At 25.4% G+C, this 24,255-nt stretch overlaps 1 protein-coding gene across 1 annotated transcript in view; it reads right to left on the bottom strand.

Annotated features, from left to right (window-relative positions):
* Positions 1 to 648: 648 nt before the first annotated feature.
* Positions 649 to 24,255, bottom strand: part of LOC122512895 — a 32,949-nt gene continuing 9,342 nt past the window's right edge. Inside the window, exons 2-4 of the mRNA XM_043629029.1 lie at positions 20,028 to 20,105; positions 4,148 to 4,420; positions 649 to 3,948 (exon numbers count right to left, since the gene is read on the bottom strand). Coding sequence (XP_043484964.1) covers positions 1,114 to 3,948; positions 4,148 to 4,420; positions 20,028 to 20,105 — 3,186 coding nt within the window. The 3' untranslated portion in view covers positions 649 to 1,113. The remainder of the gene's footprint in view (positions 3,949 to 4,147; positions 4,421 to 20,027; positions 20,106 to 24,255) is intronic.

Below are 24,255 nucleotides of genomic sequence, written 5' to 3'. Positions count from 1 at the left end.
CTATTTTAATTTAATATGACTTTTTAAAAAAAATAGGTTTTTACAACGTCAACGTTCAGATTTTTAAATATTAGAAAATATGCTTATTTGTTTAAAGGAAAATTAATTTTTTTTTCGGTATATTAGAATTTAATTAATATTCTGAATTTCTGATATAATTTTACTAAACTTCACATAAGTTTTTTTATACATATTCCGTTTCCGTGTATATCGATATAATTTCATCTATGTCAAGAAATTAATTTAAATATATAAAATAAAATCTCGTCAGAAAATATTTTGACCATTTTTATTTATTCCTAAAAATTTGTAGATTTTGAAATCCATGCGTAATTTTATAGAAAATATGTATTTGAATACAAAAATAAATTGAAAAAAAAATTTTTTAATGAAAAAATTAATTTTTATCATTTTTTAAGCATTTAAAAAAATCTTTGTTTTTTGGCTGAAAATGCCTTAAAAAAGTACTATAATTATTCAATGTTTTATTTGAAAATTAATTTATTTATTTTTCTACCTAATTTTAGTTCATAATTTTTAATATTTTTTATTTTTTATATATAAAAATTATGATCTGAAATTAGTTAGAAAAATAAACAAATGAATTTTCAAAAAAAAGATTGAATAATTAGTATTTTTTAGCATTTGCATACGAAAAGTAGACTTTTTGTCAAAAAAGGCTTCAAAAAATTAAAATTAAAGGCAGATTAAGCATGGGTTGCAAAAATTAACAAAAAAAAATAAATAAAAATTCAAAAGACGCAGACGGTCACTTAAAGCCTCTTTTGTTAAAACAAATTTTATAAAATATTTATAAGGATTTTTCTAAGGATACCAAATTGAGTCAAAAAACGAATAAAATATGTTGCGAGGCAACACTTTTGATTCATTTATTTGTCTCAATTTGATATCCTTAAAAATACTGTGATTATAAATTTAGAAATTCTTATAAAATCTCAGCACAATTTAAGAAAAATAGTTTAAAAAATAACCATTGTATTAGTCAAATGCTAGAAATTAAAAGTAGTAATACAAAAATATCAGCATTTCATTTCAACGTTAAAAACTTAAAAAACATTAATCACCAAAAAAAGGAATAAAAAAAAACGATAATCAACTCTCGACCTTAGAGGCAGTTTCCTCATCATATTGCACTGACGGTATCATTGGTGGTTTAAATCCATATTCCATTTTTGATTGTCGAAAACTCCCCTTACCAATTGGATGATATAAATCCTGTTGCTTGACTTTTCTCAATGTTGTTATTGGTGAAGGTGAACGAGTTGCGATAGTTGAATGAAAGTTGGACGCTTTACTTTGAAAACCATGCTGTTGACCTTGGCTGTGATGGGGAAGATTCGATGTATGCTGCATTGGAACTGGACCAATGTACCCGTCCATTTCCGCTTTCTCTTTCGTCGTCAGCCGATGCAAAGCGTGCCTCCGGCGATTATTTGGATTGTAGATCGAATACGTTGGTTGGGCGGATATTGTAAAATGTGAGATAATTTGCTTTTTAGGATTGAAATTCTTCATGAAATAAGGATTTGTTGTTAGGGGTAATTTTTGTTCAAGTAGGCCAATGAAGGGTTTTTGGTAGATAAATGTCTGCTGTAGAGGTTGGGTTAAATTATTCTTGATTATAGATAAACCGTAGAGAGGTAGGGAATTTGTAGTTTGCGTTGAGTACAAGTTGTGGTTTTGAGGCTTCATTATCTGTTGGTAACTGACACCGTACTGCACTCCATAAGGTACATGAATCGGTACAGGCTTTTCCAAGTACTTAGCAACCTCAATCGGTATTTTTCTCTCGACTATTTTTTCAATTTCGATTGGATAGGGTATTTTCTTTTCGACTAATTTCTCGACTGGTATTAATGGTACGTGCAGTTGTTTCTCGACAATTTTTTCAATAGCGAATGGTTGTCCCATTATTTTTTGATATAGTGGTATTTTTTTCTCGACTAATTTTTCTAGCGGTAGGGAATACATTTGGTGGGAATGCTGCTTTTCTATTTGTGGCATTTGATAGGGGGACTTCTTTTCGATTTTCGAATAGTGAATTTGTTTTTTGTCGGTAGATTTTTGTGATGGTGGTTGAAAGTCCAAATTTTCGGAGTATGATGGGAGAATTTGTTGGGTATGATGATTAGGGTCTGGGAGTTTATTGCCCGGTGATCGATAGGTTTGAATTGACTCGTCGACTTGTTCATTCCCGGTGCGAATTGCATTTATGGATTGCTCCTTCATTTCGATGTTTGCTTTTAAATCACGACTCTCGAGTTGTTTGGGATAAATGTATAATTTTGGTAGTTGGGATTGAAAAATATTCTCGTTGAATTCTTGATTAATTAGATAGACATGAGACTTGTCCTCGGGGATGTTTTGGTAAATTGTTGCATCGTGATTGATTTCATAAGGAGAGTTGGTGGCAGAGGAAGCATCGGAACGTGGAAGGTGTTTCGAATTCTGTGCATTCTCGGCGATATATCGTTGCCCCCCGTGGAGTTGATCGATGTGAATTACCTGCGAGAACATTTGAGGTGGATAATGTATTTCTTGAATCGGTGCATTATGATAAATCTCAATGGACTTTTGAATTTCAATTCCGGATTTTTCTGTTGTTGTTGTTGTTGTTATTTGTTGATTCGTTTTTTGTGTATCGGCCTCGATATTGTGATCGACTTTTTTCTCGACAATTGGTAAATTATTTGCTGTACGACTTATGAAATGTTCTTTACCAGCATTAACGAGAGCAACTCCGGCTTGTATTGGATTCAATACAATGGAGGATATTGTATCGTAAGGCTTATTTTCAAGATTTGATGGGGCAATTATTTCCGGTGCTCGTAAAGTTGTGGGATATAGGGGCATTGGTGTGCTGGACGTGATATTATCTTCGCATTCAAAGGTTGTGCTGTACTCGAATGGTTTATGATTGGAGACTTCCGCCACTACAATTGGTTTTGAAAAACCGTCGAGTGCTTTTGGTATTGGTGTCATCCATTTTTTGTCGGGGAAAAATTTCGAATCACTAATCGAAGGGGATGATCCATGGGTTTTAAACTGATTTTCACTCGACTGTAATGCATAATTTATTTGCTGTGGATTTGATAATCCGATTTCCGATTCCTTATGTCTGGGATTTTCAGTGCTGGGGTAAACTGTCTTTTGACTAGTTTCAATGGCATTGCTGAAAGCGGGCAAGACGCTTGAGTATTGATTTGTCGCTGTCGTCACTATTGGACTGAGTGTAGTTGAGGGAAATGCATTAAAGGCACTTTGGGACGGTAGTTGTTGAGTTAGGTCCAAGTGACCTGAGAAACCGACATTGTACAAATCGACACGATTCTTTTTTACAATTGGCATGCTCTTGTAGCGTTTTGGTGATAAATTATTGGGTAAAATTTCTTCCTGTTGATGAATCAATGAATGTTGATTCATTGATTGTGGCAAATTTGGTGGGGAATTAATGCCAAGTCTTTGGCCAAAAGTACCGGAATTTTCGTTGAACAATTGTTCTTCAGTGATTTCTGATGATAAATCGTTCTTGTTGTCTCCGGAATCATTGACATATGAGATGTCGACGGGCGACGTTTGGGCTGTTGCAATGGCAGCACTTTGGACGATCACTGGTAATGTTGTGGAATGGCTGCTTGTGAATCCGTCTCCGGAGGGAATTCCATTCGACGAGATTACTTCGAAACTCTGTCGTTGCGGAAGATTTACGTAATTTATGTTACGAGACTCCTCCGAGATGTTTGACTCGAGTAAACTCCCTGGTTTGACATCCCTGTTGTCGCCCAGTATTGACTGATCGTGCTTTACGATTTGCAAAGTTTCCCCCCCGCCACCACCCACTTCGCCCTCCTTATGTAACATGTACGGCTGAATGATCTGAACTGCTTGAATAGTCTGTCCTTCCCTCACAGTTCCCGATGCACCAATCTAAAAGCAATTGTTCATTCAAAAATTTATCATCATCATTTTATTGTTTTAGCATAAAAAAATTTATTTCTTACTAATTTGGATTCGCACAAAAGAAGCGATAAATTTCTTTATCCTTTAAGTGGAGATTTTTTTCTCTTTCAAACACTTGTAGTTAAAAAACAGTAGGCATTAAAAAAAAGAGCCGCAAAATACTTACGACATCGTCATCATTCTGTAGTCTCTTGAATGCCTCTTCGCCAATAGTAAAGAGCGCTCCTCCTGCAGTGCTCTGCTCGTTTGAAGACCTATACTTCACGAGCGGCTGGTAACCTAACTCGTCAGCAAAATATTTGACGTCTGTTTGAGATTGGTCGGAATTCACGTTATACCGACCACTAGCCAATTCGTCATATCTTGCTTCGATTTTTCCCTGACTCTTGCCATCATCATTTCCAATATCATAATTCTGATATTGATAATCTGGAGAATTCTGAAAAAATACGAGAAAATTTATTTTTCACAATAAACAGAAGTATATCATTATTTTGTCGAGGATAAATTTTCATGTTTTAGTTGGGGAAGAGATGCATTAAGGATGTGAGAAAGTGTATCACATTATATCATATTATACACACGATTGTGTGTATGCGTGAATGTAACACTCTTTGACATTGCTCTCGTTCCTTTTCCTCTATATAATTTACAGTGTGTGTCTGTGCAAATGCAGGAAAATTGAGATCATAGTTCTCATATTACAATTTACATTTTAGTACATAAAGTCTACTGCTATACTGGGGCACTATATGATTACATAGAATAATTTCTAGATTAAAAGAACGGATATTTTTAATTTAATTGCTATAGTTTTGTATTTTAATTGAAAACCGGTTATTATTCTAATTATTTTCATTTGATAACATATCATTATTTTTAAATTCATTGTAATTAGTTTTTTTGTACTTCATCACCTTTTGTAGAAACTGCAATTAGAGGATTATCGCACAGATGTGAAGAAAATGTTTTCTTTCTTTTTTTTTTTTGAACGGTTGTGGAAGATTTATTCCATAATCGAACATTTGTCACATATTTTGTATTCCAGCAGTAAAATATGAATTGAATATTATGAATAAAATAAAGACAGAAGAAGAAAGTAGCTACACGATTGGAATATCTGCCTATACAGTTAAAAATGTCTGGGGAAACAATTGCAAAATTTTTTATCGAAATTGGTTTTCTATCGAATATGCTTATCGGAAAATAAACTTCCTAAATCCCATTGTGCTATATCATTGAAAGTCTCCAATGGGAACGCTATTAATGTTCCATGGACTAAGAAGACAGTAAGCCACCGTTAATAATATCTTATAAGTGCACTATTAATCCTCCTTCGGTGTGGCAATAAATCATAACGTTGCGTCGGTTGGAGGTTCGGGTATGAGAAACTCGATCCCCCTCTCCTCTCCTCTCCTTCACTCTCTCTCTCACTCCTTCTTGTAATAAACGTCTTGATAATAAAACTTTGTAGAACTTGCAATAGATAAAAAAAAAAAAAAAATTGCGAATTTCAGAACGTAAATGACGCTTTACGTGTACCGTTTAACAAACAAGTTTCTCGATCGATTTGATCTTTCTGAATGAAAAATAGTTCCGTCTTCCCCTGAGTAAATCAAATTTTTTATGACCTATTTCTATATATTTTTGTATCCTGTGTCAATTTTTAATTAATTTGAAACCATGTCAGGTGTATTTATGTTTCTTTTTTTATTTTTACTGGTTACAATTTTTATTTCGTACTTTAAAACTCGTCGTATTGATTTCGTTTATTTTTATAATTTTCGGTGAGCGGAGGAAGTAAGATATGTATTTTCAATTTTTGAATAACGGGACTTTGGGACAGTTGTTTGTTTACAAAATTTTTGTCTGTAATTTCTTAGTGAATTTTCTAGATGTCTTAAAAGTGGTTTTTGAAATATTTTCCCGGACTGATATTATAAAGAATGTCTTCTTGAGTATTTTCTTTGAGAAAAATGACTTTTTTAAACAGTTTTTGGATAGAAAAATTTTGTAATTTGTTTGAAAGAAAATTTTTTATCTGCACTTTCTTTTAAATTTTGTGTTGCATTTGTTTTTGGACAGAAAATTTTTGTTCTTTCTAGACAAAAATTTTCTTTCCGCGTTTTTTTAATTTTGTAAATTTTAATTTAATACTGAATAGAAAATTTCTACTATTTTTTAAAGACAATTTTCTTCCGGGTACATTTTTACTTTCGTATTTGCATTTGTTATTGGATAAAAGAATTGTAAAATTATTTTAAAACACCAATAAATTTTTTATAAAATAAATATTTAGTCATTATTATAATTCCATATAGGAATTAAGATTTTCAAAAAATTTCAAATTCAAATCTTTATGAAATTCAACAACTTATAAGATTATTATTATAAAACATAAAGATATCAATTACTCCGAGTCTTTGACTCGGAGTGATCGATATCTTTATGTTTCATAATAATTTAAATTTTTATTAAATTTTTCAAAAAAAATTAAATTATTTACAAAAATTTTAATAAAATACTTCCTAAGAATTCAATTATTTTTTACAAATAATAACATTTTTCACATGAATGCAATTATTTGAAAAAAAATTTAATAAAAATTCATTGCAAGAATCCAACTATTTTCATAAATAATAAAATTCTTCACAGGATTTCAATTATTTAAAAAAAATTTAATTAAAATTCTTCACAGGATTTCAATTATTTTCAAAAATATTCAAAATTCAATTATTTTTTTAAATTCATACTACAATGCTTTTAATATTCAATTATTATGTAAAATTTTAACTGAAATTTATTTTTAATTCAATTTTTATTAAAAAATTCGACGAAAATTTAATTATTTAAATACAAAAATGAATAATTTATTGAATAAATAAATGTTTTCTAAAATTAAATCCTCATAAAGAATTTCATCAACAAATTTTTAAATAATTGGATTTTTTCTTCTTTTGAAAAATTTTATTATAAAATAGCAGATATTGAAAATGATTGAATTGAGGAAAATTTTTGAAAATAATTGAAATTTTGACAAGAATTTTATTAAAATTTTTGAAAATAAGTGAATTTTTGAGAAGAATTTTATTACTTTTAAAGATAATTGAAATTTTGACGTGAAATTTTTAAAAAATTTTGAACATAATTACATTTTTACGAAGAATTTTATTACTTTTGAAAATAAATTGCATACTTCAATAAAAGTTTCCAAAAAAAATTAAATTATTTACTAAAATTTTAATAAAATCCTTCCCAAGAATTTAATTATTTAAAAAAATGCAATAAATTTCGTTCTAAAAATTCAATTATTTTCATGAATAATAAAATTTTTCATAGAATTGCAATTATTTTTAATACAAATTTAAATAAATTTCTCAAAAAATGTAATTATTTTCAAAAATTTTTGACAAAAATTCAATTACATTTCACAAATAATGAAATTCATCGCTGAAATTCAAATATTCAAAATTCAATTATTTCTTTAAATTCATACTATACAATGCTTTTAATATTCAATTATTATGTAAAGTTTTAACTGAAATTCATTTTTAATTCAATTTTTATTAAAAAATTCGACGAAAATTCAATTATTTAAATACAAAAATAAATAATTTATTGAATAAATAAATGTTTTCTAAAATTGAATCCTCATAAAGAATTTTATTAACAAATTTTTAAATAATTGAATTTTTTCTTCTTTTAAAAAATTTTATTATAAAATAGTAGATATTGAAAATGATTGAATTTTATGAATTTTAAAGATAATTGAAATTTTGACGTAGTATATTTAAAAATTTTTGAACATAATTGAATTTCTGCGAAGAATTTTATTACTTTTGAAAATAAAATTGAATATTTCTGCAATCACATTTGTAAATTCTTCTAAATTTAATTTTTTTTCAGTACTTTTCTTTTTTTACAGCCTTTTCCCTGATTTTCCTGACCTATGACAACACTGGAAATGTTAAAATATTTTTAAAATAAAAAACTTGCAGAATTTCCATGGAAACTCCACGGAAATTTCATGGAATTTCCAGGGGGTACTTCAATGGAATTTTTTGACGTGGGAAAAGAAAACGAATTTATACATTTCTCCATTTTTACATTTCGAGTAAAAATAAAAATTTACTACGAAAAAAAAGAATAATTCACAATTTAACAAAAGAAAAATTGCAAAAGAAAAATCTACTCTAATTAAATTGACAATTTTGTCTTTTTGCTTTTTATATTTTAACGAAAAGATAAAGTGCATTTAATGAAAGAGTAACTTCCCAATCAAGAAATTGCCGTTCTTTGTAAATGTTTTTGACTAGTAATTGTAAAATTATAGAGCCGACTCTTTCTCCCTGTCTCTCTCTCTCTCTCTATATATATATATAAAAGACGATAAGGTGAGTGTGGTTATTGGTTCTATATAGAATGACCGATTTGTAATTTTCTTACATTTACTCTTGTTTCCGTTACTTTATTGACTTGGGTCAGAATCAAGCCCGATGCAATAAAAGCAAAAGCGAATTGAACATCGGAAAATAAAGGCGTGCCGCGTTCGAGATGAGAGAAAGGTGTATATATAGTTATGGGAGTATCGTTGTTTCGAGTTGAATGACGCAGAAACATATATATATATATATATATAAGAAAAGGACCGAAAGAAGAGAGATGTTCTGAAACTAAGCGAAAAATAAAAAAGAGATAAAAAAAATAAAGAAGTAAATAGAGAAACGGGAGAAGAAAAAATGAAGTTCTATATAAGAATCCTGTCATCTTCAGCAAATTCTATTTGTTTATCTGCCATCTTTTAGAACATATTTTTTTCACAATTTTTTATTTTTGCTTTTTTCTTTCTTTTGGAAATAATGTTTCAAAAAGATACCGAGACTTTAAATGAAAATGTTGAGATTTAATCCAAGTGAGATTATGGGATTTATGGATATAATTGGATATTTTATCGTGATTTGAAAATCTCTCTAAAGTTTATACACACTTAACAAAGAATTTTTATGATAGAGGAAAAAATGAAATTTTAAATAGATCATAAAAAATTGTATTTCATGCTTCTGGATTTTTTTTTTCTCAAGTTTTATTGTCGATTTGAAAAGAAAACAGTGTATATAGAAACGCGGTAAATTGTACTTATGTCAAATTTCCTTTTTGGATAAATTTCAAAATTTTTTAAATTAAAATATAATTTATGCGTGAAATATAATGTAAGAAAGAATTTCATTTCTTCTGTATTATTAATTTCCTAAATGGTGAAAAATGACATATACTTTTGATTTAAATTTTTTTTATTAATTTCCAAAAAAATTGATCAAAATGAATTTTTTTTTACCTTACAATTTAGTTTTATTTATTCAAAATCAATTTTCTTTTTTTTCTCCTTTCTCCAAAAAAAAAAAACCACATTGAACATAAATTTTTCAGTCAAATTACGGTCTGACTCTAAAATGTACGTAACTCACTCCCCTCTAACTCTATTTTATAAGGAAATTGATCTAATAAATCTAATTTATACTTGGGATAGAAAATTATCTACCAGTCGATAGCACTAAAATAGAAAATGACGAAAGGAGAATAGAGCTCTACAAAATTTCGTTATTGACAACCGGATACATTTTATATATTTTAATAATAAATAACCAATAGAGAATAGACTTATTGTGCTGTAAATAGAGAAATTTGTCAAGCAAACCAAGTGGTAAAATTAAACCAATTATTGGCAGTTATTGACTGAAACTTCCATAGAGAAATTTATTTAAAGGGATAGTGAAGGTAAAAAATTGCGCAAACTACCGGAGATAGTGAAAATGAATTTAATTAAAAATTTTATTAGAAAAATGTATGAAAAAAATTTCTAAAAAATAAAAATTAATTATAAAGATAGAATTTAGATTTATTTAAAAAATAATAAACCGCCATTTTGAAATTTAGTTTTATAACTAATATTTCTTGTTCAAAAATTTTTTCCATTTAGCGGGAATTGAACCTCAGACTTTAATGACGTGAGACGTTGAGTATTTCCTCTCAGCTAAATCATTTTTACATTTAAAAAATACTTTTACAGATATTTTTGTCGTATTTCCATGTTTTTCATTAGCCGTTTCTGTATTTTTAACTTTTTTTTCTACATTCGACAAAATTTATCTCTAAATATTAATTAATAGTTTTCTACTAAAAATAGTTTTAAAATTAAAATTTCTTTTCTACTATTAATAAGTGCTAATATGTTTAAAAATTAAATTGTAAAGATTTAACTCACTTCAGTCACTACTAATTAGTAAACTACTAATTTAATAGTAAGAAACCACTAATTCGATAGTAAAATATCTATTAAATAAAATAGTAAAATAGTACTATTTTTATTAATGGATATTTTACTCTCAAATTAGTAGAATCCTTACTATTTAATTGTTAAACGAATCTACACTCTTTTGATTAGTAGAAAATTAATATTTCTTTAGATTTAGAGTTAGAGAATGAGAATATTCAGAAAAGGTGTAAATCTCTAAATTTGAATTAGTTAAAAATAACAAATTTGATTTTTAAAAAAATAAGTCTCTAACTCAATTAGTAATATTCCTACTAATCAAATAGTAGTAACTAATTTTTAGTTAAATTTACTTTTACGATACGTCCAAATAACTAAAAATTTTTATTAACTTTCACTGTCATTTCTATACTAATAGTGAAATGTTTCTTTGTAATTAATTATTTTTTAATTAGTCATTAGTCATTTTCTACTGAAAATTATTTATTTTCTCCCAATAGTTGATTATTTTCTACTAAAAATAAATTTTTTTCTACTAATCATTAGTTATTTTCTACTAACACATTATTTTCTACTAAAAAATATTTAGTTGAAAAATATATTTATTTAGTAGTAGAAAATCGTTAATTTGGTAGTAAAATAATAATTAAAATAGTGAAACTTTACTATTTTAATTAATATATTTTACTGTAAAATTAGTAGTTTTCTACTTCTAAATTAGAAGAATCATTACTTATCAATTAGTAAACGAAATTCACACTAATTTAAATGTTAGTAAACTACTAATTCAGATTAACAGTGTTTTAATAATTAATAAATTAATAATTAAATTTGTATTATTAATTTTTATTATTAATTAAATTATTAAATTTCACCTTTAATAATTAAATTATTAATTAATAATTATTTTCTACGAAAAATTACTTACTTTCTACTAATAATTATGTATTTTGTATTAATTAGTTATATTTAAATTTTCTACAAAAAATTTGTTATTTTCTGCCAAAAATAATTTATTTTCGAATAAAATGGCGACCAACAAATTTTTAAATTCAACGAATCTGGATTAAAATTTTTACTTGGGGGTTTTCGGGGTCGCTGAATACGAATTTTTGGTCGAAAAGACGCAATTCAAAATGGTGGCTCCAAAATGGCTACCAAATAAAATTTCTAAAGTTAAATTAACTATAATAATTTGAATGTTCTTTCATTGATTCACTTTTTCTGTCCCTTACACTTTTTTCACTTCTTTTCATTAAAAGACTAAAATTTTGTTTTGTCAAATTGAAATTATGCAGATTTTTGTTCTTTACTTCTAAACAAAATTAGAAAATTGTTAAACAACTGTGATTAAGAAATAGAAAATTTATTTATTTTGCATTATTTTTCTTTATGAATCACAATTTTTTTAACAAAATTATTAATTTGTTTTAGAAAAGAAAGAAAAATATTTGTACAATATTACATTATAAGAATATTGTTACTGTAACTTCATCAAAATTATTATTACCATCATTTTAATTCAATTTAATAAATAATTTTTTATGAAAATAATAATTGAATTCCTTAAAAATATTTTGTTATTTATGAAAATAATTGAAATTCCTGTGAAATTTTTATTATTTATGAAAATAATTAAATGTTTGCTATTTGCTTACAATTTTATTAAAAATTTTTTAAATAATTGGATTCTTTTGGGGAATTTTTTCCATTAAAATAGTAGATATTGAAAATAATTGAAATAAGGACAAGAATTTTTTTGATATTTATGAAAATAACTGAACTTTAGAGAAGAATTTTGTTATTTATAAAGATAATTGGAATTTTTTTTAAATTTTGAACATAGTTGAATTTTATAAGAAGAATTTTATTTTTGTTTAAATAATTGAATTTCTGCAATTATTTGTAATTTCTCCAAAATTGAAATTTTTTAGTGTCTTCATCAAAAATTTAAATTAGAAAATTTTTTAAATTCTATTATTTTTAAAATTGCGAATTTTATTAAAAAAAAAGGTAACAAGGAAGTTAACCGCACGCTTTAACGCGCGAATTGTTTATAGTTTTTTTTTAAAGTTAAGTTTTTTCATACAGAAATTTTTTTTTGAACATTTATGGTACAAAAAACTTCATTAATTTCTCAAAAATTGGATTTTTTAGTGTTTTCAACAAAAATTTAAATTAGAAAATTTTTAAATTCTATTATTTTTAAAATTGCTAATTAACCGCGCGCTTTAGCCGGCGAAATTTTGATAGTTTTTTTTTTAAAAGCTAAGTTTTTTCATACTGAAATTTTTTTTTGAACATTTTATGGTACAAAAAACTTCATTAATTTCTTATAAAAATTGGATTTTTTTAGTGTTTTCAACAAAAATTTAAATTAGAAAATTTTTAAATTCTATTATTTTTAAAATTGCTAATTAACCGCGCGCTTTAGCCGGCGAAATTTTTATAATTTTTTTTTTAAAAGCTAAGTTTTATTATAAGTTTATTCATACAGAAAATTTTTTTTGAACATTTTTGTCACAAAAAACTGAATTTTCACTTGAGTGTGAAGGGGTTAATTATTTGTGTTCTATACTAATTGGTTGTTTTCTACTAAAAATTAGTTACTTTTTACTACTCACATTTAGAGAGAAGAAGAAATGAAAACGAATTGAATTAAATTTGAATTGTGATTGTGAATCTAGGGCAAAATTCAAAGTTTAGAACTACAAAAAGGAATTGGGTGGAATTTAATTTTTTTTTAGAATAAAAATTAATGCCTCGTGATAGTTGTATAGAAATGAAGGTGCGATACGAGTCACTTGGTACACGGCAAATATATATAAATATACACATACACACACACACAAACGCCCTCGACCTTCGGGCATAGAAATCTTTAACCCAGATCTACTTGCTCCAGAACCGTTCAAGCTTCCTATCTATACCACGTGAAAAGACGTCGTCGGCGTGCAAAGAGACGAACGAGATACATCAAGTATCACGCGGAAGAACGTTAGTAAGTACACAGAATGGGTGAATGTTGTATTTCGCCTGAGAGAGAAAAAGAGAGAGAGAGAGAGAGAGAGAATTTCACTTGCTCGTTCCCTGCCACAACGCGCGCGAGTTCCTCATCGTCTTCGTTTATTCCTCTCTTAGGAACATTTGCGAGAGAGACAGAGAGAGAGAGAGAGAGAGAGAAGCGCCTCTCTTTTCTTTGGGTGCGGCGAGAAAGAAGAAAACCTGTCCCGAGGCAGTGGTTCTCAGGAGGCGTCAATTCGCGACATCTTATCTAAGTACATATACGTACACATTGCATTGAAAATATAGTCTCTTTCATCTTTTTTTATTTTCAAGAAAAAGAAATTTAAAATGCTTTCATGAGAGTTGATGCGCCTCTCTCTTTCTCTCTCTCACTTTTTTCCACACTCACTCACTCTCTTATTATGAGGTTTGATGATTGTATTTAAATCAACCTGTCAGGATAATATATATATCGACCAAATGTTATTATGAAACTTGAGAATTTAGTCTAGTGAGGTTGAAATAGATTCAAAGGACTTGGAACAATCTTAAATTATCCTACATATATTTATACAAAACGTGGGGGGAAAATTAACATAAAGTGTCTTTGCATATATTAAATGAGAAACTCTTAATGCCTCGCGTACTACTTGGGATTAAACATTGATACACGATTTTGTTTTCTGCACAAGATTATTGAATGTTTGCAAAATAGGGAAATAATTTTTTCAACATAGAAAAAGAATGTAATTAATCGAATTTTTTAACTAAACGGAATTTTAATTTTACGAATTTTTCATTTTTACTTATAAATTCCAGAAAATAATAATAAAATTTTTCAAAGGATTTTAATTATATTCAAAAATTTTAATAAAATTCTTTCTAAAAATTCAATTATCTTCATAAAAAGTAAAATTCTTTTGAAGAACAGCGATAAGTTTCTCTAGAATAGCGAAAGTCTTACCTGAACAAATAAAAATTTGGTTAATGTAGCAAAATTTGTAGCCGTTCCAGGTGAATATTTTTTTCCGTATAATTGTTGGTAACAAATTAATTTGAGAGCAAATAAGAAACAAGTTGTAGTCGTAAACTAGTAATTAGTTAGAGAAGACTGTTAATTAATATTAGCTAATTAATTTGATAGTAAATAATAAACAATTTGTATAGTAGTAAACTACTGATTAGTAATAAGAGACAATGAATTATCAGTAGCTAATTAATTTGTTAGTAAATAACAAACAATTTGTAATAGGAAACTACTAATTAGTAATAAAATAAAAAACTACTAACTGATAGTAGGTAATTAATTTGATAGCAAGTAGCAAACAATTTGTAGTAGTAAATAATAAAATTCAAGTTTAGTAATAAGAAATTAGTAATAAATAGTATCTAAGTAATTTTACAGCAAATAACAAACACTGTGTAGTAAAAAACTACTAATTAGTAATAAGAAACTATTAATTGATAGTTGCTAATTAATTTCTATTTATTATTATTACTTTCTTTTTCTCTATTTATAATTTTAATTTTTCTACTAATAATTTAAAATTAGTTTCTTCCAATTTTTACTAATTCAAATTTAAACGAAAATTCATTATAGTTTTAGCAAAAAAGAAAAAATAAACAAACAAAATTTTTGTAACTAATTGAAATTATAAAATAACATTTTAAGAGAAATTTTTAATAATTCAAATGCAGAGAATTGTCTGTATTTTTTTCGCTTAAGTGAATAATTCCTTTTTTTTTGTTATATATAGCGATATCCAGTGGATGGGAGAATGAGATTCTGCATCTGAAAATGGTGAGTACTTTATTTTACGCAATTATTAATATTGTAATTAATAGAAAATCGATGAAACTTCCGCAAATGAAAATGCACGCGATTGAAAATAAATTCTACCCGACAAATTTCATTCGAGATTTAATAGGAGAAAATAAACTGAAAATTTAATTTCAAAAAAATTTACTGTTTTACATACATTTTTTAATTGAAGAACAAAGAACATGTTCTTCAAATTTTTAAATAATTTACTAATATATGTTAATAAATGAATGAATGAATTAATTAATAATAGATAATTATAAAAGTAGAGAGAGAGAGGAAAAAAGAGACGAGAATATTTAAATTAGAAAATATAATATATTCAAAATATATATATTTGGTGCTCTATTTTGATGAATTTCGATTTACGGAAACTAGGAAGCCTCTCTAGGAAGGTGACAATCTATACACAAAGAGATTCGCGAGCTTGTTAATATGCAAATTTTCGCGAAGCATCTCGAGTCATGCAAATTAAATACTCCTTAACGCAGAGAGTAGACGAGAGGAACAAAAAAGAAACTATCTGTTCCTTAAGACAATGCGTTTATACCGTTTCCTTTTTTTTCTCCACTTTGTTTGAAAAAATAGTTTGAAAGCAAAAAAAAAAAAAAAAAAAAAACTTTCCTAACAAAGTTCATTAATTATTTCTCAATATATTTGTTAATTTAATTTTTAAAAACTGTTCTTGGGGTCGCCGAATTTGAATTTAATGTCCGTTTTTTAAAATTCAAAATGTCGGACAAATTTTGTTAATGTTGACGGATTTTTTCAAAATGTTTACTCAAGAGTTTATGGGGTTTCTAAATTCTGAGGTCAGCATTAAAAAATTAAAAATTGGGACTTCAAAATCATTCGAGTAAACATTTGTAGACAAATTCGTAAACTATTAAAAAATTCGCTCGACATATTGAATCCGCCATTTGTAAAATTGAGTAATAATAATATTATAATAATTCTGTATAAATATAAATTATGCGAAACATTTTTTTCAAGTAATAAAAATTCTGTCAATCGGTTAAATTCGAAAACATTTCGAAAAAAGTTTTTTCTATAAATTAATATTTCGTTTAAAATAAATTATACACAATTTTCTTATGAGATAAAAAGAATTTCGGTTAAAAAATTTCAAAAAAGCAAAATTGGGCTCTATTCATATGCGCCTCTCCTTATTTCACCGATGAAAGACCATTTAAGTAAAATTTCTTTCATCGTTGAAAATTCAAGAGACCCAACATCTAAGATTATCCTCTCCAACGTTTTTTTATATATAAAAAAAAATAGTCCAGGAACTAAAAAAGTGTTCCTTTTAAAACAGAGAAAAAGAACATTTTTCCCAAACGATGTGAAATTTAATTAAAAAGCTCACTTCATTTTACATTCAGTCAAGGGGGATATTTTCAAATCCGGCAAGAGATAGGAATTTCTTAGATAATAAGAAGAGAGTGCCAAATCACCCTTTTCCATGCGGCTTATAAACATTAGACATTTTATGAAATGTATTCTTTCACTTAATTAAAAAAAAAGAAAAAAAAAGAAGAAATTGAGAGGAAATAGAGAAAGGTTGATGATAATTTTCACGTGAATAAAATATGTGCATATATATATATTAAGGGAGTGAGGGAGAGAGAAGACTTGCACTTCGTAATAGATACCCGAAGAAAATAGCATTGCAGCATATTTGGGAAGTTCGCTATATAGAAATGTCGGTGAACTGCGGTAAGGCTTCGAGTTAATTGAAATGGAAAATTTAATTAAAACCGGGATATCAAGGATTTGCATTCTGCCACAGTAAGTGGGTTGGATATGCATGTGCACATTTTTCTCTACTGCAGTCCCTCAGTTCTCGCCATTTCTACTTTTCACAAAAGAAAATCCAACGCACAGCACGCCACACCGAAAATTATTATTATACCTATATATGTATGTATGTACAGTTCGTTATAATTTTTGAACAAAATTCGTAATATTATTTACGAGAATGCTTTTCTTTCTTTTGTCAAAAAAAAAAAAAAAATGGTCTATATTTCTCTTGAAAAGTAAAATAATATCCTTCTTTTTTTTGGTAAAAAAAAATTGTCTAATTATAATTAATTAATCTAAATACAAGGTGTACTTTGTAAATTTTTGAAAAGTGTGCATGAATTTAGAGAAAACTTGTTGCATTTCATTTCAGATTTTCTTAACTGGAGTGAAAAAAAATTTATTTTATTCACACCAAAAGAAATGTTTTAATTTCTGACGGTGTGAGTTTTTCTAAGGATATCAAAAACTAAGACAAAAAAAAACGTATCAAAACTTTGCTTCGCAAACTATTTTGATACGTTTTTTGTCTCAATTCAGGACTCGAACCAGTGAGAGTATTTAAAAATTAAAATGCGGACTTTACGGACCAAAAATTATAAATCAAATTTTTCATAACTATAAAATATGAAGATATCAACTCCGAGTCTTCGACTCGGAGTGATCGATTTCTTCATGTTTTATAATAATTTAAATTTTCATAAAACTTTCAAAAAAAAAATTAAATTATTTACTTCCCAAGAATTCAATTATTTTTACGAGTAATAAAATTTTTCACATGAATTTAATTATATAAATATTTAATAATTTTTGAAAAAATTCTTTGACAATTTTCAAATCCATTTATTTACAATAGTCAATTTTACGAAATTTCAATTATTCGTAAATTCTTCAATTAAATAAATATTATAAAAAATAAAAACTTAAAATAAAAAAAAACCAATTAAAATTTTTCAAAAAAGTTGATTTCAAAATTCAATCATTTCTCAATATTCACGCTTTTAATATTCAATTACTATCTAACATTTTAACAGAAATTCAGGTTTAAATAAATTTTTATTAGAAAATTCTACTAGAATTCAATTATTTAAAAACAAAAATAAATAATTTATTGAATAATTAAATGTTTTTTAAAAATTCATATCCCATAACGAATTTTAACGACTAATTTTCGAATAATTGAATTCTATCAACGAATTTTAATAAAATTTTCAAAAATAATTACATTTTTGCAATAATTTGTAACTTTTACTAAATGAATTTTTTTTTCGTGTTTTTAATCAAACATGTTTTATAAATCCATTATTTTTAATAATTTTTGAAATAGTTTTTTAAGAATTTTCAAATTTATAAAAACTTTAAATAATTTTAAAAAAATCTGCAATTAAAATTTAAAAAAAAAAAAAATAAATTCCACAGAATTTTTAGTTAAAAATATGAAACATTCAAATTTTCAAAGATTTTAATTGTTATTAATACAATTTTAAATAAATTCCTGAAGAAACGTAATTATTTTTAAAATTTTTTGCAAGAATTCAATTACATTTCACAAATAATGAAATTCTTCTCTGAAATTTAAATATTTTTAAAATCTATTATTTTCATAAAATTTTTTAAATGAATTCAATTATTTAAAAAAATATAATAAAATGCGTGCAAGAATTCAATTAATTTCATAAATAATACAATTCTATACAGGGTTTCAATTATTTAAAAAAAATTTAATCAAAATTCGTTGCAAGAATTTAACTATTTTCATAGTTAATCAAATTCTTTACAGGACTTTAATTATTTTTAAAAAATGAATTAAAAATTCTTTACAAGAGTTCAATTATTTTTTAAAATTATTTTTATTATTTTTATTATTTAATTATTTTTAATAAAATTTTAAGTAAATTCTTCGAAAAAAGTAATTATTTTCAAAAATATTCAAAATTTAATTATTTTTGAAAATCCATTCTATAATGCTTTTAATAATAATTAATAGATCAATTATTACATAAAACTTTAACTGAAATTTATTTTTAAATTAATTTTTATTAGAAAATTCAACGAGAATTCAATGATTTAAATACAAAAATAAATAATTTATTGAATAAATGAATGTTTTTTAATATTGAATCCTCATAAAGAATTTTATCAACAAATTTTTAAATAATTGAATTTTTTCGAAGAATTTTAATAAAATGTTCAAGAATAATTTCATTTTTCGAGAAATTCGATAAAAAATGTATTAAAAATAATTGAAATTCTGCAATGAGTTTTAGTATTTATGAAAATAATTGAATTCATAAAAAGAATTTTATTATTTACGAAAATAATTGAATCCCCATAAGAATTTTATTAAATTTTTTTTAAATAATTGAATTCTTTTGGAAAGTTTTATGAAAATAATAGATATTGATAATTATTAAATTGAGGAAAATTTTTAGAAAATAATTCAATTTCGGAGAAGAATTTAATTATTTCTAAAGATAATTGAAATTTTGATGAGAATTTAAAAAAATTTTTGAACATAATTCAATGTTTGCGAAGAATTTTATTACTTTTGAAAATAGTTGAATTTCTGCAATGATTTGTAATTTTTCTAAATTTATCCAAATTATATCGTACAATTTACGAACTTTTTGTCCTTTTTGAATTAAATTACGAACTTTACGTACCTTTTTTCAAACAATCAGAATTTTACGGAATTTACGGACCTAGTTCGAGCCCTTCTCAATTTGATATCCTTAGAAAAACTGTGAGTCTAGGAACTAAAAGTGTCTACCAATTGATTTTAGAAATCAAATATTTTTTATGTAGCTGAAATTGTCACCCAGTTAATTTCTCAAAATTTTATGGTTTAAAATAAAATATTCATTTCCGAATGTTTTCGTTTAATTTGCCTTAATTTATAAAGGATCTCGGACGTTAAAGATTATTTAACTGAAATAAACTAGAATTTCCAAAATTAACTAAATATACTGATAACTGGGTGTCAGTTTCTCGGCTTTACCGACATTCTTCTTAACTGCAATAAAGAACAAGTTTTCAAATTTACAAATATTGATATTGTTACTCAAATTTTCTACAAAGAAAATTAATTATCAAGTGACAATGCTCATCACTTGATGTGTGATCGATACACGTGTTTGAAATTCATACCTTGTCGTTGCCCGGTTGTTTAATGTAGCCAGGAGGCCGGGTAGCTATTGAAGTTGCCACCAATGTGATTACTGCAACCTGTAATCAAATTGAAACAGTTCCCTATAAACAGTAATTGATTTCATATATATATACATATATTACAAATTACAAAATCGTCAAATAGACATTTTCAATTAAAGTTTTGTTCGAAATGAAAAAAAAAAAAAATTTGCAAAAAAAGAAACAAAAAAAATCTATTTTTATCACTTCCTTTTTTTCCGATATTATTTCTTTTCTTTTTTTTCTTGTCGACAATTCATTTTTTATTTAATGAAATTCTTATTCTCAACTTGAGAATTTAATTATTCATTGGACGTTTTTCAAGAATTTCTTATATTACTAATCGAGAGAAAATATAAAAGCTGAATATTTAGTCGAAGACGAAAGCTGTGTTGCGCTTTATAGTTTGCAATTTGAATTTGCGCATGATAAGCAAGAAGAATATAAACAGCTTATACTTTCAATCCTCCATTACGTTCACTCTAAGCTTGCAACTTACACCAGATAAGGTCTTTGAAAACTTAAAACTGCCTTTTTCCAATCATAATAAAAATCTATCCGCGTTAGTTCGATTTGAGCAAAGTATGCAATAATTGGAAATTTTACAAATTCTTCACTTTTTTACGGATAATTTTCATAATTAGAAATATTGCAAAATATTATTTTATTATGAATTAATAATTATAACTAAATTATATTTATATTTAAATACCAAATATATTAATTATTTAGACTAAATAAAATATAATATAATATTTAATGAATATAATATTAATATAATGTAGTCATTATTATAGTTACAGTATAGGAAAATATTAAAGTAGAACCATTATTATCCGTATGTTACTTAATTGCTAATAAATTTTTTAATACATTACATTTTATATTATAATTATTAAGAAAAGTTAGACACTAATTAATTATCGATAATTACATCAATACGTGATAGTTTATTATATTAGTTCTCATAACATGTATATTATTAAAATAATTACCCAACGTTAGTAGTTTGTTTCTACCCCTTGTCCAGTTAAATTTTTGCTTCGGAAAATTTCTAACTTAAAATCTAATTACTTCTATTATCTATATCTAATTACTATTATGCAAAAAGAAGAGAAAAAGCACCAACTGACTAAATTTATCTAGACTTTGAAAGTAAGAGCAAAAAGAAACGAAGGAGATGAAAAACCCTCCGGTCCGTAACTAACTTTCTTCCTTAGTCTCTTGCGCATATAAAAGTACAAATTACAGTGTAAAACCAAAATTAAATTAATTACGTTATTTGTGCATCTGTTTATACTCGACAAGAAAAAGAATATATAATTTTCACTGTGTAAACTTTTTTATTTCATTTTATAATGTATAATTTTCCCTTATATTAAAAACAGTTAATTATTAACAATTATAAAATGGTTAATTAAAAAATAGTTAATTAAAAAATAGTTAATTAAAATTTAGATACTAATTCACATTTATTAATTAAAAAATTTTTAAAATGATTAATAATTATAACATTAAATAATTAATTTTAAATAATTAACATTTTTTAATTCTTAAATAATAAAAAAAATTGTTTTTTAATTTAATAAAAAATTCTCTTTTCTAATTTGTAATTAAAAATTTAATCTTTCCTCTCAAAAAAAAAAAAAAATTAGTATAGTTTACGATTAAAATTTCATCATCTTGAAAAAAATTTTTGCAGATTTAAAAGTTTTTCAACATTTTTTCAATTTAATCAGTTTTGAGAGTAAAAGATATGTATAAATTTAATGAAGAAGGTTAAGACAAAACAATAGAAAAAGGGGGGAGGATGTCTATCAAATATATAACTGGGAGAAATTCTATATATAAAGAGCTGTGAGTTTGTAATCGCTACCAACACTCATATCAACGATATCAAAGAAGCGTTGGTCTGTGGAGAGCTGGCCAACAAGGAAATTGAGATTCGTCGGGAATTTGGGAGTACAACCGCGATTTGCATAGCGACCTCCTCTCCCCCCCCCCCTTTGCATAGCCATAATCTCGTCGAGGTTTTGCTTTGTGGCAGTGGGGCACGTACATTGGATATATAATATTAGGCGCTCTCTCTCTCTCTCTCTCTCTCTCTCTCTGCACGGTTCGTTTCTGAACTGCACTGTTATGGAAATTTTCAAGGGATATTCTTTTGGGTAGAATCGCTCATCTCTCCTTGGAAAATCTCCGAAGAAGCACCCCCACCCCTCCCTTCACCAAAGTATTCCATCGCAATTCTGTATATTTCTTGAATAATGTATAAAAAAAAATTTTTTTTTTGAGTGTATATGCTTCCCTTGGTATATTTATTTGATCTAAAAAGAAAGTGGGAGAAAAAATTTATTCCTTGTTCCTTTGGTCAAATTTTTTTTTAACCTTGTAGGACGATTTTTAACTAGAAGTAAAAAATAATTATTAAATTATTATTAATAATTTATTAATATATATATTATAAAATTAAAAAAAAATATATTAAATTTTAATAAAATCCTGCCCAAGAATTCAATTATTTTAACAAGCAATAAAATTTTTCACATGAATTCAATTATTTAAAAAAAATGTAATAAAATTCGTTCTAAGAATTCAATTATTTTCATAAATAATAAAATTTTCTATAGGATTGCAATTATTTTTAATACAATTTTAAATAAATTCATCGAAAAATGTAATTAATTTCAAAATTTTTTTACAAGAATTCAATTACATTTCACAAATAATGAAATTCTTCGCTGAAATTCAAATATTTTTAAAATCTACAATTTTAATAAAATTTATTAAATGAATTTCATTTAAAAAATGTAATAAAATGCGTTGCAAGAAGTAAATTATTTTCATAAATAACACAATTCTTTGTACAAGATTTCAATTGTATGAAAAAAAATTTAATAAAAATTCGTCGCAAGAATTCAACTATTTTCATTAATAATAAAATTCTTCACAGGATTTCAATTATTTAAAAAAAATTTAATCCAAATTCTTCACAAGAATTCAATTATTTTCCTAAATAGTAAAATTCTTCCCAGGATTTCAATTATTTTTAATACAATTTTAAGTAAATTCTCCAAAAAATGTAATTATTTAAAAAAATATCCAAAATTCAATTATCTTTTTAAATTCATGCTACAATGCTTTTAATATTCAATTATCATGTAAAATTTTAACTCAAATTCTTTTTTAAATAAATTTTTATTAGAAAAAATAAAAATTCTAAAAATTTAATTGAATTTAATTTTTTTTTTCATTTTAATTTAATTCTCGACGAGAATTTAATTATTTAAATACAAAAATAAATAATTTATTGAAGAAATAAATGTTTTTCAAAATTGAATTCTCATAAAGAATTTTATCAACAAATTTTTAAATAATTGAATTTTTTCTTCTTTTGAAAAATTTTATTATAAAATAGTAGATATTGAATATGATTGAATTGAGGAAAATTCTTGAAAATAATGGAAATTTTGACAAGAATTTTATTAAAATTTTTAAAAATAATTGAATTTTGGAGAAGAATTTTATGATTTTACAAAATATCAAAAATTCAATTATCTTCTTAAATTCATGCTACAATGCTTTTAATATTCAATTATTATGTATTTTTATGATTTTTAAAGATAATTGAAATTTTGACGTGGTATTTTTAAAAATTTTCGAACATAATTTAATTTATGTGAAGAATTTTATTACTTTTGAAAATAAATTGAATATTTCTGCAATGACATTTGTAACTTCTTCTAAATTCAATTTTTTCCAGTACTAAAAATCCCCGCCTTTTCCCTGATTTTCCTGACCTATGACTTACACTTGATATGTTAAGATATTTTCAAAATAAAATTCGTTCTAAGAATTTAATTATTTTCATAAATAATAAAATTTTTCATAGGATTTCAATTATTTTTAGTACGATTTTAAATAAATTTATTCGAAAAATGTAATTAATTTCAAAATTTGTTTACAAGAATTCAATTACATTCCACAAATAATGAATTCTTCTCTGAAATTCAAATATTTTCGAAATCTACAATTTTAATAAAATTTCATAAATGAATTCAATTATTTAAAAAAAATATAATAAAATGCGTGCAAGAATTCAATTATTTTTGCAAATAATACAATTCTATGCAGGATTTCAATTATTTAAATAAAATGTAATAAAAATTCGTTATTGCAAGAATTC

This window comes from Leptopilina heterotoma, unplaced genomic scaffold (genome assembly GCF_015476425.1).
Source record: "Leptopilina heterotoma isolate Lh14 unplaced genomic scaffold, ASM1547642v1 Lhet_13, whole genome shotgun sequence".
Classification (NCBI taxonomy): Eukaryota; Metazoa; Arthropoda; class Insecta; order Hymenoptera; family Figitidae; genus Leptopilina; species Leptopilina heterotoma.
The sequence above is the reverse complement of the archived record's forward strand: the minus strand, read 5'-3'. Positions and strand labels throughout refer to the sequence as shown.